Genomic DNA, 18323 nt, shown 5'->3' with positions numbered 1-18323 from the left:
CCAAAATTTTAATCCATGTCACGCAGTGTGTGGTGTCTTATTTATTAGATTACCAGGAGCGCAATTCACTAGTCCATCAGTCATGTCTGTGGGGCTATGGAGATAGCAGGCAGTCCTGTAGACATTGAATGGAATAGTTCTGAGCATGGTTTACTTACACTACGTTTAAACCCTCTGACTGCAGGCAGATAGTGATGTGGAAATTGCATGTATATATACCAGAGCTAATAGATGTATGTATCGACTCTCCTCACTACAAGTGGTCCCCAGATGAAAGGTATGTAAATACAAAAAACATACTGGTCACTGAATATGTGTGAGTATAGTGGAGGTATACAACATCAAGGGATATCACTGAGCTGGTTACTTGGTTCTCCCATTCATCGTGTACAATAGTGACAGTCTATTTCGGAAAAGTGTTAAAGGTGTACTACAAGAAAATAAAAAATGATTTTAATGATTTTAATGGACATGCCTTCATAGACTATAAAGATAACCTGAGAAGTAAGGTTTTTAATCTTGACAGTACCTGTAATTCAATGTACAATGGACCTGCTCTTTGGTGCTCCCCCTAACGTCTGGGATGTCACATCATAGATCAGGGGGCGCGGTCTGCTTCTAGTGCATCCAGCCCCTGATAACCGCATGTTATCTGCAGTCCGAGAACAGGGGTCTCATCCTGTTCCTACCTTATAGTAGCAGCTAGCCCTCTAATAATATTACATCACATTATCTGTGGTCCAAGATTAGGGGGTGCGGCCTGTAGTAGCAGCCCGCCCCCTGATAATATCTCTTTCCCTGCTGTCTGACATGATATCTGTCACGAACAGCCGGGGAAGTCCCTCAGAAATCCGCAGCTGTTCACTGATTTGTTACACACGACTACTCTCTAGCGCCCCCCTTGTCTGCAGGCCACTTTTGGTACTGCAGGACAATGCATAAGATGAGGCTGCTGAGCTGATAATGCCAAATATTGGAGGTCTCACAGCAAGGGTAAATGTATATATCCCCGATTCCTGCTAATGGAATATTTATATACCTCGGTACCCTTAATGATAGCACTCCAATAATTCTATGCAATAACAATTACGCTGCCACCACCCAGACTTTCTACAGGTAGCTGGGAACCCGTTTCAGATAGCATAAGGCCCTTCGGGGTTTTGGATTCGTATATAAAGCATAAGGAAAGAAACTCTTAAATTTTTATATATTTAATCCGAAAATAGGCAGTGTTTAAAGAATATACAGGAATTTACAAAAGGGAACAATACACATTACGGCATAACAGTTACATAAAATAAAAGGTATAAACGTGAAACTTACTAAGCTTGTGCCATAGAAGTGACGTCTGCTTAGGGAGTAGGAGGGAACTCCAAGAGATGTTAGAATCGGCCAGCATCACCCTTCATGATGCCCTCCTCGTGCTGACTGAGCCCCCAAGACAGGAACTGTCTCTTATGCTCTTGCTAGCCCCCCTTGCCTGTGACATCATTTTACAGTCACTTGTGGGCTGGGCTTGAGATGGTCACAAAGTTCCATAATTCTAGGGTTTTCCATATCTTTGCCCCTGGGTCACACAGGTGAAAGATATTAGCGTCGTATTTAATATCTCGATTTTACAGTTACATTGATACCAAACACAACGCCTCTAGCACAATTTTACTGGCCAATACTAATTTGTCGTGATTCCGTCGATCTCCTCGTCAGGTGAGACGGTGCGCTGGGTTCCGCACGACGCAGGGATTCTGGCAATGTGTTTTTCATCTTTCTAGCATTAAAGTCGCACTTCAAAACCTGCTTTGGGAGTTTTCCCGCCAATATTACAAAGAATTGTCTTTCTCTGCAGCTTTTGGCTTTGGTTCTACCATCACCCAAAGTCATAAATACCTTAAGCTTCCAGGCCAATCAGATAATCGCCATGACGACCTGTGGCTGGTGAAGAAGAGGGGGATGAAGTCCCTTCAACAGCTCTACATGACACCTCCCCCTTTTTGAGGTAGCATGGGAGATTGATTTGCCAATCGTCTCCTAAGCCTACCTCGCTGGCATCCCCCTGCCGGGATAGCCCATCAGCGTTGCCATGCTCAACACCCTTCCTGTGTTGAATGGTAAAGTCATACTGCTGTAGTGCCAAGCTCCACCGCAGTAGCTTACCATTGTCGCCGGCCACCCGATGTAGCCAGCTGAGAGGGTTGTGGTCTGTCACTATGGTGAAGTTGCGTCCATATAGGTAGGGCTGCAGTTTCCGCAGGGCCCACACTATAGAGAGGCACTCCTTCTCCACAGTGGCGTAGGCCACTTCCCGGGATAAGAGCTTGCGGCTGAGAAACATCACCGGATGCTCTTCTCCCTTCCCATTTACCTGGCTGAGTACTGCACCAAGGCCAAACGCACTGGCATCTGTCTGAACTATGAACCGTCGGGTGAAGTCCGGAGCTTGTAGGATTGGGGAACTGGCGAGGGCAGCTTTTAGTGCCCTGAAGGACCGTTCACAGTCATCTGTCCAGGTGACTACTTGCGGTAGCTTCTTTTTGGTGAGGTCCGTCAACGGCTTAGCAAGAGCACTATAGTTAGGAACGAACTTCCTATAGTACCCTGCCGTACCCAAGAAGGACATCACCTGCTTCTTTGACTTGGGGGTAGGCCAGGAGGTGATGGCATCAACCTTCCCTGGCTCTGGTTTCAGGGTCCCGCCACCCACTCTGTGTCCAAGGTACTGTACCTCAGTCATGCCGATCTGACACTTCCCTGGCTTTATAGTCAGACCAGCGCTTTGGATCCGCCTGAGCACCTGTTCCAGGTGCCCCAGGTGTTCCTCCCAAGTGGGACTAAAGATGGCAATGTCATCCAGGTAAGCTACTGCAAACCCTCCTAGTCCCTCGAGCAGCTGGTCGACCAATCGCTGGAAAGTGGCAGGAGCATTTCTCATGCCAAAGGGCATGACAAGGGATTCATACAGCCCGAATGGGGTGACGAAGGCGGACCTTTCCTGTGCTTCCTTGGACATAGGAATCTGCCAGTACCCTCGACTCAGGTCCATGATGGTCAGGTACTGGGCCCCGGCTAAGCAATCCAGTAACTCGTCGATGCGTGGCATTGGGTACGCATCGGGTGCTGTGATTGCATTTAGCCTCCTGTAGTCCACACAAAACCGGGTTGTCCGGTCCTTTTTGGGAACCAAGACTACAGGCGAGGCCCATGCACTTTTGGACCTCTGGATCACTCCCAGGACTAGCATTTCATCGATCTCCCTTTTTATGTCCTTTTGTACCTCTAGGGAGACACGGTATGGGGGTTGACGAACTGGGGAATGACTCCCTGTGTCCACCTGGTGGGTGGCTAGGGATGTCTTCCCTGGGACATTCGTGAAGGTCATCAGGTAGGGCCGGAATACCTCCCGCAGCTGGGACTTTTGGTCCAAGGATAGCTGTGGGTTGAATGCCGCCTCCTCGATAGACCCTCCATCCCGGGCTGAGGCGAGCAAGTCCACCAAGACTTCACTTTCGCCTTCCTCGGGAAGACTACACACAGGAAGAGCAAAGGCTTCCCTGTCATGATGAGCTTTCATCATGTTGACATGGAAGACCTTTTGCCTCTTCCTGGCATGGTCGATGGTGACCACATAGTTTACGTCATTGAGGCGCTGATGCACCAGGTATGGACCCTCCCAGGCCGCCTGAAGCTTGTTCTGGGTCATTGGGACTAGGACCCACACCTTCTGACCCACTTCATACACCCGCTCTCGAGCGTGTTGGTCGTACCATCGCTTCTGGCTGGCCTGGGCTTGCGCCATATTCTCATGCACCATCTGCGTCATTGACTGCATTTTGTCACGGAGCCGAATGACATACTCCACAACGGACACTTCTGGGGAATTCAGTTCCTCTTCCCAGGATTCCCTTACCAGACCAAGAGGCCCCCGGACTCGTCTGCCATACAGGAGCTCGAAGGGGGAAAACCCCGTTGAGGCCTGTGGTACCTCTCTGTAGGCAAACAGCAGGTGTGAGAGATACCGCTCCCAGTCGCGTCCATGTGACTCAACCAGCATCTTAAGCATCTGCTTAAGTGTACCATTAAATCGCTCACACAAACCATTGGTCTGTGGGTGATAAGCGCTTGATATCAGATGCCGCACCTGCATTTTCTTACAGAGAGCCTCCATTAGACGAGACATGAACTGAGTCCCCTGGTCGGTAAGCATCTCCCTGGGAAATCCTACTCGGGAGAATATGGTCAAGAGGGCATCTGCCACCTTATCGGCTCTAACTGAGGACAGAGCCACTGCCTCCGGATACCGGGTAGCATAGTCTACCACAGTAAGGACGAACCGTTTTCCAGAGCTGCTGGGGACGGCCAGAGGCCCGACAATGTCCACAGCGACCCTCTGGAAAGGCTCCTCTATCACCGGCAAGGAGATCAGGGGAGCTTTGGGAGCAGGCCCTGACTTTCCCACTCTTTGACATGTGATACAGGAGCGGCAGTAGTTGGCAACATCTGTCCCCATTTTGGGCCAATAGAAGTGGTGAGACAGCCGGGCCTTGGTTTTGCTAACCCCCAAGTGTCCGGCGAGTGGGATCTCATGGGCAATCCGCAGCAACTCACTCCTAAAGCGGTGAGGCACCACCAGCTGTTTTTCCTTCAGCCACTCTTGTTGGGGGTTACAGGGAATTGTCTCCCGGTACAACTTTCCCTGGTCCCAGAATACCCTCTCCTTATCGGTCTCGGAAGAGGGCTTCTCTGCGAGGTCCCTTAACGTCTTTAGACTGGCATCAGTTCGTAGAGCCACCTGAAACTCTTGGCTAGAAGCAGCCAAAAGTGACGTTAAGGTTCCAACCTCACCAGGACCCTCTGGGACCTGCTCTGGGTCCGTAACCAGTTCCGTTATCCCTCTGGGTGAAGAGGTGTCAGCAGGCAAGGTTTCATTTGCGTTCTGGGCACTCTGACTGCGGGTGACAGCACCGATGAAGGCTGTCTCCCCGGGGAATAACCACTCTTCCCCATCAGCCTGACAGGTACTACTGGCTGTGTCACTGTCCGCTGTGACACTGCTCAGCTGCATTCGACCACTGTCCTCGTGGTTCTCATGTCTGCCTCCATCTCTGTCAGCACAGACACTTGCTACCTTGGGGTTGTCCTCAGCCACGTCACCCTGCCGCGTGGCATGGCTGAGTTCCCCTGTACAAACCTCCACTTTATTACCATGCACAACATTTGTAATCACGTTCTGGATATCCGCATTCGGGTCGCATGACTTATCAACAACATTTGCATCACATGATTTAACAACATTTGCATCACATGACTGATCAACAACATTTGTATCACATGACTTTTTGGATTCGGGAGGATCATCAGGGAGAAATTGTGCAACTAATCGCCCCAGATCAGTCCCCAATAAAACATTGGTTGGTAGATGTTCATCCACCCCCACTTCCCTCCACCCTCTCCCAGCACCCCAGTCGAGGGGAATCAGGGCCATTGGGAAGGAGTGGTGGACACCCCCCGCCAAGGCGACAGTCAGGAGTTTTCCCGGGATAAAGTTTTCAGGGGGTACCAGTAGGGCGGACCAGTGTTCTGTCGGCCCCAGTGTCCTTGAGCCCCACAGTGGGGGTTCCGCCTACGGTGACGGGGTGTAGGTTTTCGCAGGCCCTACCACCCGCCTTCCTTGCCAAAAGGACAGTTCCAGAGGGCCCTTGGGCCTTGGATGTGGGGTTCCTCTTCTGCCTCTCTGGGCAACCAGAGCTGAGGTGTCCAGGCAGGTTGCAGGAAAAACACCTGCGAGTGTCAGAGGTGGGCCGGGCACTGGTGGATGAAACAGGACCTACGGGAGGTCGGCTGGTAGGGGCAGGGGTGGTTGTAGTTGTCATCTTACCCCCTTTCCAGCTAGTGGTGGACGGCTTCCGCACCTCCGATGCACGGTTGGCCACATAGGCGTCGGCAATCTGGGCTGCTTTTGAGGCCTCCTTGGGCTCTCGGTCCATAACAAACTGTCGAACCTCCACAGGACAGACATGTAGGAGTTGGTCCTTCACCATGAGGTCCTTTAACTCCTCAAAGGTTGTAACGGACAGTCCTTGGATCCACTGGTCAAAGGTGCGCTGGAGCCCACCCTCCAAATCGTTGTAGCTGTCATGAGGTCCGAGCTGGAGGGTCCGGAATTTTTTTCGGTACACCTCCGGAGTCAGCTGATACTTCCGTACTAGGGCCTGCTTTATGGCCCCATAGTCTCCACTCTGCTCTTGAGGGAGACTGGCAAACGCGTCCAGGGCCTTGCCTCGCAGCCCTGGGGTTAAGTATTGTGCCCATTGTGTTGAGGGCAACTGGTACTGCAAGCAAGTCTTTTCAAATCCCCTCAGAAAGGTGTCCAAATCCCCGTCCTTTTCCATCACAAGAAAGTGCTCCGGTCGGGGCTTAAAGCTGCTGGCATTATTGGACTCACCGTTTAGTGAGGAAGATGTCTGCTGCCGGGCTTTGAGGATATTCAATTCATGGTCTCTCTGGGCTTGGCGCTCTCGCTCGGCTCTCTCAGCCTCTCGCTCGGCCTGAGCCTGGCGCTCGGCTCTCTCAGCCTCTCGCTCGGCTCTCTCAGCCTCTCGATATTGCTGAATGAGGCTTAGCCGTCCCTGCCGGTCATCTGCAGCGAATTGTTGTAGAGCCATCTTCAGGAAAGAGTCCATGTTGCCCCGGTCACTGCTCTGGCTTGCAGTTGATGGTGGGGACTCTGCAGAAGCACTATCCTGGGCTTGGCTTGCCTCCTCTTCTCCAGCACTGGGGGAATGAACGTGCTCTGCGTCCCATTGTAAAAGTTCTTTAATGAGGTCTTGCCTCTTTTTGCCATGGCCATCAATCAACTTGGATCTGCAGAGTGCAGCAAGAACTTCCTTCTTCTGCTGATTGTACCAGGCTTCTGACACAGCATCCATAATTGCCAAATAAAAGATAGGATAGAAAACAAGAGAGAAGGGGAGGGGGTAACTGCTACACGTACAGTATTGTTCCAGGTATATTTAAACACTGAGTTCAATCCTCAAAACTTTTGCAAGTTTTTAGTGAAAGGGATGATTGCTCAAACCAGATCACTAATGCTTTATATATCCCACCGCTGCCACCAATTTGTCACGAACAGCCGGGGAAGTCCCTCAGAAATCCGCAGCTGTTCACTGATTTGTTACACACGACTACTCTCTAGCGCCCCCCTTGTCTGCAGGCCACTTTTGGTACTGCAGGACAATGCATAAGATGAGGCTGCTGAGCTGATAATGCCAAATATTGGAGGTCTCACAGCAAGGGTAAATGTATATATCCCCGATTCCTGCTAATGGAATATTTATATACCTCGGTACCCTTAATGATAGCACTCCAATAATTCTATGCAATAACAATTACGCTGCCACCACCCAGACTTTCTACAGGTAGCTGGGAACCCGTTTCAGATAGCATAAGGCCCTTCGGGGTTTTGGATTCGTATATAAAGCATAAGGAAAGAAACTCTTAAATTTTTATATATTTAATCCGAAAATAGGCAGTGTTTAAAGAATATACAGGAATTTACAAAAGGGAACAATACACATTACGGCATAACAGTTACATAAAATAAAAGGTATAAACGTGAAACTTACTAAGCTTGTGCCATAGAAGTGACGTCTGCTTAGGGAGTAGGAGGGAACTCCAAGAGATGTTAGAATCGGCCAGCATCACCCTTCATGATGCCCTCCTCGTGCTGACTGAGCCCCCAAGACAGGAACTGTCTCTTATGCTCTTGCTAGCCCCCCTTGCCTGTGACATCATTTTACAGTCACTTGTGGGCTGGGCTTGAGATGGTCACAAAGTTCCATAATTCTAGGGTTTTCCATATCTTTGCCCCTGGGTCACACAGGTGAAAGATATTAGCGTCGTATTTAATATCTCGATTTTACAGTTACATTGATACCAAACACAACGCCTCTAGCACAATTTTACTGGCCAATACTAATTTGTCGTGATTCCGTCGATCTCCTCGTCAGGTGAGACGGTGCGCTGGGTTCCGCACGACGCAGGGATTCTGGCAATGTGTTTTTCATCTTTCTAGCATTAAAGTCGCACTTCAAAACCTGCTTTGGGAGTTTTCCCGCCAATATTACAAAGAATTGTCTTTCTCTGCAGCTTTTGGCTTTGGTTCTACCATCACCCAAAGTCATAAATACCTTAAGCTTCCAGGCCAATCAGATAATCGCCATGACGACCTGTGGCTGGTGAAGAAGAGGGGGATGAAGTCCCTTCAACAGCTCTACATGACAATATCCCAAAAGGAAGAGGGAGCACCAAGGAGCAGCTCCAGTATCACATTGAATTGCAGGTACTGTCAGGGTTACAGCACTATTCATGTTATCTTTATAGTTTATAAAGGAATGGCCATTACATTTTTTTTTTTATTTCCCAAGAGTACCCTTTTAATTCCAGCATGTATTTTGGAGTTTTCACCCACTTGGATGCAATTATGATGCTACTATCATGATGAATCAATTTGCTACATAGTAACTTAGTTAATACTGTTGAAGAAAGACAAAGGTCCATAAAGTTCCATCAAGCATTTTGTGTCACCAGAGTTTTGTCAATTATCCATCTTGCTGTCCCAGCGATGCTCCGGCTTCCAGCTCCTCAGTGCAGTGAATAATCAATGAATATAATGAGCGGCGGTCAGAAGCAGGAGACAGCAGAGCCGAATAAAACATCACTGGATACAGGTGAATATAGAAGATCTTTTTATTTCAAAGACCCGCGTTTTCTCTGGTACATGTCACACTGATGTCACACGTATGCAGACACACGTTTGACCATACCGCTGCATGTGGATTGTACCTGATTAAACACGGACATCTGAAAGGGATCTTAGGGGTATTTTACATGTTGCGACATCGCATCCGAAATATCGTTGGGGTCACGTCGTTAGTGATGCACATCCGGCGTTGGTAACGACATCGCAATGTGTAAATCCTAGATGCGCCGATAAACGATCACAAAAGCGTCGAAAATCGGTGATCTGTGTAGCGTCGGTCATTTTCATAATGTCGGGTTGAACGCAGGTACGATGTTGCTTGTCGCTCATGCAGCTCCACCCATCGCTGTGTATAAACCCGCAGGACGACAAACATCTCCTTATCTGCGTCCCAACGGCAATGCGGAAGGGAGAAGGTGGGCAGGATGTTATGTCCCGCTCATGTCCGCCCCTCCGCTTCTATTGGCCGGCCGATTAGTGACGTCGCGGTGACGTCGCTGTGATGCCTTGAAGGAGGGATTGTTTGGCGGTCACAGCGACGTCGCCGAGCAGGTATGTGCGTGTGAAGCTGCCATAGCGATAATGTTCGCTACGGCAGCAATCACCACATATCGCATGTGTGATGGGGGCGGGTGCTATCGCGCTCAGCATCGCTAGCTGATGCTAGCGATGTCGCAACGTGCAAAGTACCCCTTAGGGTTAGTAGGCTTGCATTGCTAATTCAGTGAGTGTTACCATTTTTACAACCATAAATGAATATATCATACCTTCTTTTTTCTTTCTGAAACATGCTCTAAATGAAAAAAAGAAAGAAATTATTTAGAAAACAATACACCAATTCTACAACAATTTCATATGTCGGAAGCTTCCTCTAGTGGCTTATCATATAACATAATTTTACCTATTTAGTTAAAGAACACTCTATCCTGCATGATATCACATACTTCCATTAGCCCCTTCACCATACCAACAATATGATAAGCCGTAATCATATGATATGATATTAAAGTGAACCTGGCAGTAGACTCAATCTCCGAATGAGAGACCGGCTGGGCTACTGCTCTTCACAGCCGGCTGGGCTCATGAACGTGAACCTTACCATCATGAATATCAATAATAATTTCTTCCTCACTTTAGACATTCAAGTGTACGAGAGGAATAATATTATATTATATATAATATTATAATAATATTTATGCATAATTGGGAAAATGTGACCTTTACTGTACATAAACATTTTTGGAAACCAACCTTTGTCCACAGTGGCGTAACTAGAGTTCGATGGGCCCTGGTGCAAAGTTTGGACCTGCCCCCCCCCCCCAACTGTACACCGACACTCGGGGTACGGGATAGTGTGGCTGACACTGGGTTCTTTCCCTCAGCACCCAGGTCTCCCATGATCTGAAATTCCTTTTTCTATCAGTACTCAGCTTTCCTATGTTCTGATATCTTATCCTCAGCACCCACCATCCCCATGCTCTGCTATACATCTTTCTCTCAGCACCCATCTTTTCCCATGATATCAGAGCATGGGAAAGCTGGGTGCTGAGGGAAAGAGCCTCAAACCTATCCCATGCTTGTAGCTTAGTCCCCCCTTCGTATATAGCTCTCCAAGTACTATAATGGCCCCCACATACCATTCCATATAGTATAATAGGTCCCACATAACCCTTCATATATTAGAATGCACCCCCATAGTCCTCCATGTATTATAATTAATCCGATATTCCTCCATATATTATACTGCACCCCCATAGTCCTCCATATATTATAATGCAGCCCCCACAGTCCTACATGTTTTATAATGCACCCCCATAGTCCTCCATGTATTATAATGCAGATTCATAGTCCTCCATATTGTATTATGCAGTCCACATACCGTTTAATGCACACCCATAGTCCTCTATATATTATAATGCAGCTCCATAGTTCTGAATGTTTTATAATACACCCGTAGTCCTTCATATTGTATTACACAGCCCCCATACCGTGTAAGGCACCCTCATAGGCCTCTGGCCACCGTGTACTCATGGATTAGAAAAAAAACAAAAAAACAACAAATCCTCCAGGGGTGGGCTTGGACCCTGAGAGCAAAGGGCCCCTGTGCAAGAATTGACTATGCCCCCTCCCGAACCCTTCCCACACCTCCCTCTGCCGCTTGGGGTCTTCCATTTTAAGTTTTGTTGTGCTGATCATCTTGCACTTGGAAAAAATAAAATTAGAGTTACTCCTTCTCACCTGGTCCAGTGATGTTTCTCTGCTGCTCAGTCTATGTTTACAGGCTGCAGTAATAATGTCACACGTGACCACTTTAGCTAATCACAGGGCTCCACAACTGACACCATCTACCTTCGCGTTACGACTGAGCTCAGTGATTGGCTCCAGCAGTCACATGTTTTAGTCATGATATCACTGCTGCAAACATAGATCAGAGCAGCCGCAAAGAGGAATTGCTGGTTCTGAGGATAAACACACACACACGTACATATACTATGTAAACACACACACACAAGTACATATACTATGTAAACCAGGGCCAGCTCCAGGTTTTTGTGGGCCCCGGGTGGAAGAGTCCCAGTGGGCCCCATAAACACGCAGACACACACACACATACACAGATACGTACATATACATATTTAAAGACAAACTCAAAAAATACATATAAACAGACAAATCTATACAGTCATATATACTGACATACATAGATACACATCATACATACCTAGACAGACACACACAGCTCTGCTGCATACAGACACAAACACTGCTCTGCTGCATACAAACAGAGACACACACACACTGCTCTGCTGCATACATACGGACAGACACACACACTGCTGCTGCATGCATACATACATACAGACACACACATACTGCTCTGCTGCATACATACATACATACATACAGACACAGCTCTGCTGCATACATAGACACACACACAGCTCTGCTGCATACATACAGACACACTCACACTGCTCCGGCAGCTTTTCCTCTTTTGAAAAAGCCGGCCGCCTATTATTCAATCTCGTATTCACTGCTTCCCCCGCCCACCAGCACCTATGATTGGTTGCAGTCAGACCCGCCCCCACGCTGAGTTACAGCTGTCTCACTGCAACCAATCACAGCCGCCGGTGGGCTGGTCTATATCGTGCAGTACAAAAAATAAATAAATTAAAAAAAAAACCGGCGTGCGGTCCCCCCCCTATTTTGATACCAGCCAAGGTAAAGCCACACGGCTAAAGGCTGGTATTCTCAGGATGGGGAGCCCCACGTTATGGGGAGCCGCCCAGCCTAAAAATGTCAGCCAGCAGCCGCCGGGAATTGCCGCATCCATTAGATGCGACAGTCCCGGGACTCAACCCGGCTCATCCCGAATTGCCCTGGTGCGGTGGCAATCGAGGTAATAAGGAGTTAATGGCAGCAGCCCATAGCTGCCACTTAGTCCTGGTTAATCATGGCAGGCGTCTCCCCGAGATACCTTCCATGATTAACCTGTAAGTGAAAGTAAATAAACACATACACCCGAAAAAATCCTTTATTTGGAATAAAAGACAAAAAAACACCCTCTTTCACCACTTTATTAAAATCCCCAAATACCCCTCCAGGTCCGGCGTAATCCACATGAGGTCCCGCATCCAGCTGTGCTACATGAAGCTGACAGGAGCTGCAGTAGAACACCGCCGCTCCTGTGAGCCCCACGCAGCAACTGAAGTGAATCGCGCTGTCAGCGGGGACGTCACTGAGGTAATGCCGGTGTGTGTGTGCAGTGATGATGGGTGCGGTAGTGCCGGTGTGTGTAGAGTGATGATGAGGGCTGTAGTGTCGGGATGTGTGCGGGGATGTCGGGGTGTGTGCGGTGAAGATGTGGGTGGTAGTGTCGGGATATGTGCGGTGAAGATGTGGGCGGTAATGTCGGGATGTGTGCGGTGAAGATGTGGGCGGTAATGTCGGGATGTGTGCGGTGAAGATGTGGGCGGTAATGTCGGGATGTGTGCGGTGAAGATGTGGGCGGTAATGTCGGGATGTGTGCGGTGAAGATGTGGGCGGTAATGTCGGGATGTGTGCGGTGAAGATGTGGGCGGTAATGTCGGGATGTGTGCGGTGAAGTTGTGGGCGGTAATGTCGAGATGTGTGCGGTGAAGATGTGTGCAGTGATATCGGGATGTGTGCGGTGAAGATGAGGGCGGGTATGCCGGGTGCTGATGCTGGGCCTGATGTAAACACACACACACACACGTACATATACTATGAAAACACACACACACACAAATATACTATATACACACGTCTACACATACTATTTATGTACAGAGATACATATACTGTATGCACACATTCAAATACTGTACACACGTGTCTATCTATACATATATATATATATATATATATATTTATACACACACACACACACACACACACACACACACACACACACACACACACACATCCACAATTATATACAGTGCAAGCAACATACAGTGCCTACAGGTAGTATTCAACCCTAGCAGGTTTACACATTCGGAATTAACTTGGCATTGTGACATTTGGACTGAAGTTCAGTCTGGAAGTGTGAAATGCACTACAGCAAAAAAGAAAGTTATTTCTTTTTTTATTTATCTTTTTAAATTGTGAAAAGTTTATTCAGAGGGTCATTTATTATTCAACCCCTCAAACCACAAGAATTCTGTTTGGTTCCCCTAAAGTATTAAGAAGTATTTCAGGCACAAAGAACAATGAGCTTCACATGTTTGGATTAATTATCTCTTTTTCCAGCCTTTTCTGACTAATTAAGACCCTCCCCAAACTTGTGAACAGCACTCATTCTTGGTCAACATGGGAAAGACAAAGGAGCATTCCAAAGCCGTCAGAGACAAGATCGTGGAGGGTCACAAGGCTGGCAAGGGTTACAAAACCCTATCCAAGGAGTTGGGCCTACCTGTCTCCACTGTTGGGAGCATCATCCGGAAGTGGAAGGCTTATGGAACTACTGTTAGCCTTCCACGCCCTGGACAGCCTTTGAAAGTTTCCACCCGTGACGAGGCCAGGCTTGTCCGAAGAGTAAAGGCTATCCCAAGGACAACAAGGAAGGAGCTCTGGGAAGATCTTATGGCAGTGGGGACATTGGTTTCAGTCAATACCATAAGTAACGTACCCCACCGCAATGGTCTCCGTTCCAGACGAGCCCGTAAGGTACCTTTACTTTCAAAGCGTCATGTCAAGGCTCGTCTACAGTTTGCTCATGATCACTTGGAGGTCTCTGAGACAGACTGGTTCAAGGTTCTCTGGTCTGATGAGACCAAGATCAAGATCTTTGGTGCCAACCACACACGTGACGTTTGGAGACTGGATGGCACTGCACACGACCCCAAGAATACCATCCCTACAGTCAAGCATGGTGGTGGCAGCATCATGCTGTGGGGCTGTTTCTCAGCCAAGGGGCCTGGCCATCTGGTCCGCATCCATGGAAAGATGGATAGCACGGCCTACCTGGAGATTTTGGCCAAGAACCTCCGCTCCTCCATCAAGGATCTTAAGATGGGTCATCATTTCATCTTCCAACAAGACAACGACCCAAAGCACACAGCCAAGAAAACCAAGGCCTGGTTCAAGAGGGAAAAAATCAAGGTGTTGCAGTGGCCTAGTCAGTCTCCTGACCTTAACCCAATTGAAAACTTCTGGAAGGAGCTCAAGATTAAAGTCCACATGAGACACCCAAAGAACCTAGATAACTTGGAGAAGATCTGCATGGAGGAGTGGGCCAAGATAACTCCAGAGACCTGTGCCGGCCTGATCAGGTCTTATAAAAGACGATTATTAGCTGTAATTGCAAACAAGGGTTATTCCACAAAATATTAAACCTAGGGGTTGAATAATAATTGACCCACACTTTTATGTTGAAAATTTATTAAAATTTAACTGAGCAACATAACTTGTTGGTTTGTAAGATTTATGCATCTGTTAATAAATCCTGCTCTTGTTTGAAGTTTGCTCTAACTTATTTGCATCTTATCAAACCTGCTAAATCTGCAGGGGGTTGAAGACTACTTGTAGGCACTGTATGTGTAATGTGGTATGTGTGTAAAAGCAAACAGACAGATCCAATAAGTATATACTCACCTCTGTTTCTTCACAAGTTGCTGATGACCTGTGGAGTTTATCTCGCTCTTCCTCTCCTGCTGTGGATGTGGAGTGGCCTCCATCTTCCTGCTGTTCCCTCAGCTCTGACATCCACTCCTACAGAAATCAGCTGCTGCTCTTTGGCTGCGGCCTCCATTTTCTCCCCTGGCACTTAGCAGGGAGAGGGACAGAGTGTCCTGCAGATCTGCACGGGAACATAGGAGGGTCTCTTACTGGTTCCGGGGCTGATCGGCATTCAGTAGTTTCCTAGTGAGTGTCGGACCCCAGACATATATAATACTTTACTGCATAACCCTCCAGCTTAGTTGCAAGCAGGGCTGTGGAGTCAGAGTCGTGGAGTCGGAGCGCATATTGGTTGAGTCGGAGTTGGAATAAAATGCACTGACTACGACTCCTAAAATATATAATAAATTGGGGACAGTAGTGCAATGCAGATGTGCTGAATATTTTTTCATAGGAATTTGGGAAAGTTATGAAATGTCCTATAAATGTCGGTTCTATTCCTGATCTAAGGCTACATTCATGTTACATTCACACAGCGTTTTTGCTGCATTTTTTGAGGATACATTTGTCAGCTGCAAAAGCAGATCATCTTTTTAAAAAAACGCATCACCTGAAAGGTTGTTGAGCTCATAAATAATGCTTTCAATAGCAAAAGCAGATTAGAAAACCACCACAAATTGACATGCTCATTCTTTGTGAGGATCTGTTTTTGAGCACAAAAACGGATCCTCACAAAACGATGTGTCTGAATTTCATATCTTGAAACCCACTGACTTTGCTGGGATGCCCAGAGTCGCTGCATTTCACTGAATTATTTTGCCATCAATGTTCGATGTGTTTGTGACAAGAAAGAAATTGTTAGCAAGACACTGGCAGTAAAAGATAGTAAAGCTCATCACAGCAGCCAGTTTCTCCAGGCCTTAGTGGAAAAAGGTCTGCAAGACTAGGAACGCAAAAAAGAACAGGTTCTTGCCATTGTAACGAAGAATGCTTCACACATAAGTACAATTAAACTGATGAATGAGAGTAATGAACAACATCTAGAAGAAAATTTAGGATTCAGTATGTGTGAGATGGAGCCACAGTGCTGTTCATGTAACTGAGGAACAAACAGATATTACAACAGAAGAAAAGCAAAATGATACTTTAGGATTAGATGATCTTGTTGAAGCTGCTTCAAAACACTTTCATATTCATCCCATGCGCTGTGTTGTGCCCTAGCTGCAGCTGGCAATAAGAGATAGTCTGCAAGAGGGACCCCGACTTCACACATCCGGCTTTTCGATGGTTTAGCGGATGCGGCGCACTCCAGTACAGTGTATACAGTACAGTGGCAGCGCGACAAACGCCGGTCACATGCTGTCATGTGACCAGGAAGTTGTGGTGCTGCCACTTTGGCAGCACTTATTTAATGACTGAGTGATTGCTTGAACTAAAATCATTTCTTATAGATATGGTGAATCCTCAAGTAACCTTAAATGAAGATCAATGGACACAGGTGGCTGAATTGAAGGAATTGCTTAATCACCCATTTACCGTGACTAAAAAATTACAAGCTGAGGATTTAACTCCTCGCATTTTCATAAAGGAGTGGAAGAACTTGCTATTTTGCCTGTCCCAAAGAGGAGGTTTAATCCCAGATGGCATTTCTGCTTCAATGAAACGGAGAGAGACACAGCTATTGGAAAATAAAATTCTTCTGGCAGCTGTTTATGTGGACCCAAATCATCGTATACTGCTTGATGATCAACAGCTTACTAAAGGAAAAGAAGCTTTGAGTGATGTAGCAGTTAGGATGAGCGGCTACAGGACTGCCAGGCAGAAGAGGACTTGGGGCCTGACAAAGCTACTGCTGCCATATCTTCATCCTCATCAGATGAGGAGTTTAACTTTGACAAGTAATTGGATGACATGGAGAAGGCAAAGCGTTGCCGCAAGGAAAAAGATTTCACTCAGTCTCCTATAGCAAGCAGATTGATCAGATTTCAGTAAAATTTTTCACTTGCTCTCAAAGAAATAGAAAAATTCAACCATTCATCAAAACTGACTTTGCATGAGGCAATTCCTTTATACGCGGAAATTGTTAGAGATGTTGCCCATGTGGTTACGGCTTTGCCTCTAACCCAAGTTAGTGTAGAGAGGTTGTTCTCTAGCCGTAAAATTATTAGGTCAGATTTGAGGTCATCTGTGAAGTAGGATCTGATGGAAGCAATTCTATTTCTTAGAACAAATTCATAGACTGCACAAATGTTATTTAGTATGTTTTTGTTGAAAACTGTTTTTTGCCACTTACATAGTGTATTAGACCCGCAACACACATCCGTTTTTTTTTGTACGTGTGCGGTACGTATTTGCACGTACCGGAGACACGTACACACGGAGGCCCATGTTATTCAATAGTGGATGGCACATGCACGTAAAATCACACGGAACGTGTGTCCGTGTTGTAAGTACGTGTGTGCGCTTTTCTACACGGATGACATGTCCGTTTTTGGCCGGCAACACGCAGGCACGGACCCGCTTTAGTCTATGGGTCCGTGCCTGCACGGACCGCACACGGGAGTATGTCCGTGTTCAGCACGTATCGTCCGTGTCCGTTTTTTCATCACAAAATCTGAAACACCTGTTTCCAATCTATCAGGTCAATTGAAGGCAAACAACACCACCAGGATCTTATGATGAATGATTAACAACGTTAATTGGGTAAGAATGCGGACCTTTAAAAACGGACAACACACGGACTGCACACATGCGTATTTAATATCACTACGGACATTCCACATGCACACACGGCTCGCATATGCCATCACACGGATGCCATACGTACCGGAGAAACGCCCCAAAAAAACGGAACACAGACCCGAAAAACGGACCGTATCATACGGATGTTTTTTTTGCGGAAGTGTGTTTCAGGACCTACAACACTATGTAATACACTATGTAAGTGGCAAAAAACAGTTTTCAACAAAAACATACTAAATAATAACCTTTAGTATGTTGCTTATATTTAAGTGAAAAATGTATTGCAGTCCAATGTGAACATCAGACATTTAATCATTTTTATGATACAATAATCAAGATATTTAGATAGGACATAAAATATATTTATTGGAATACAACTTTAGAACACAAAAAACTGTAATAAATTGTAAATATGTAATACAATATGTAATATATATATATATATATATATATATATATATATATATATATATATACACACACACAAGATATATATGTAATCTACTGTATATTACATAGTGTATTACATATTTACAATTTATTACAGTTTGTCATGTTCTAAAGTTGTATTCCAATAAATATATTTTATGTCCTATCTAAATATCTTGATTATTGTATCATAAAAATGATTAAATGTCTGATGTTCACATTGTACTACAATACATTTTTCACTTAACTATAAGCA

The 18323-nt window shown here is 46.4% G+C and overlaps 1 protein-coding gene across 2 annotated transcripts in view; it reads right to left on the bottom strand.

The window, feature by feature from the left end:
• Positions 1–18323, bottom strand: part of GDPD2 (glycerophosphodiester phosphodiesterase domain containing 2) — a 278190-nt gene that overhangs the window by 8160 nt on the left and 251707 nt on the right. For both annotated transcript variants that reach the window (XM_075322762.1, XM_075322763.1), the window contains exon 15: positions 9523–9548. In XM_075322762.1, the coding sequence (XP_075178877.1) occupies positions 9523–9548 (26 nt within the window). The remainder of the gene's footprint in view (positions 1–9522; positions 9549–18323) is intronic.

The sequence above is a fragment of the Anomaloglossus baeobatrachus genome, chromosome 9 (assembly GCF_048569485.1).
Source record: "Anomaloglossus baeobatrachus isolate aAnoBae1 chromosome 9, aAnoBae1.hap1, whole genome shotgun sequence".
Classification (NCBI taxonomy): Eukaryota; Metazoa; Chordata; class Amphibia; order Anura; family Aromobatidae; genus Anomaloglossus; species Anomaloglossus baeobatrachus.
The sequence above is the reverse complement of the archived record's forward strand: the minus strand, read 5'-3'. Positions and strand labels throughout refer to the sequence as shown.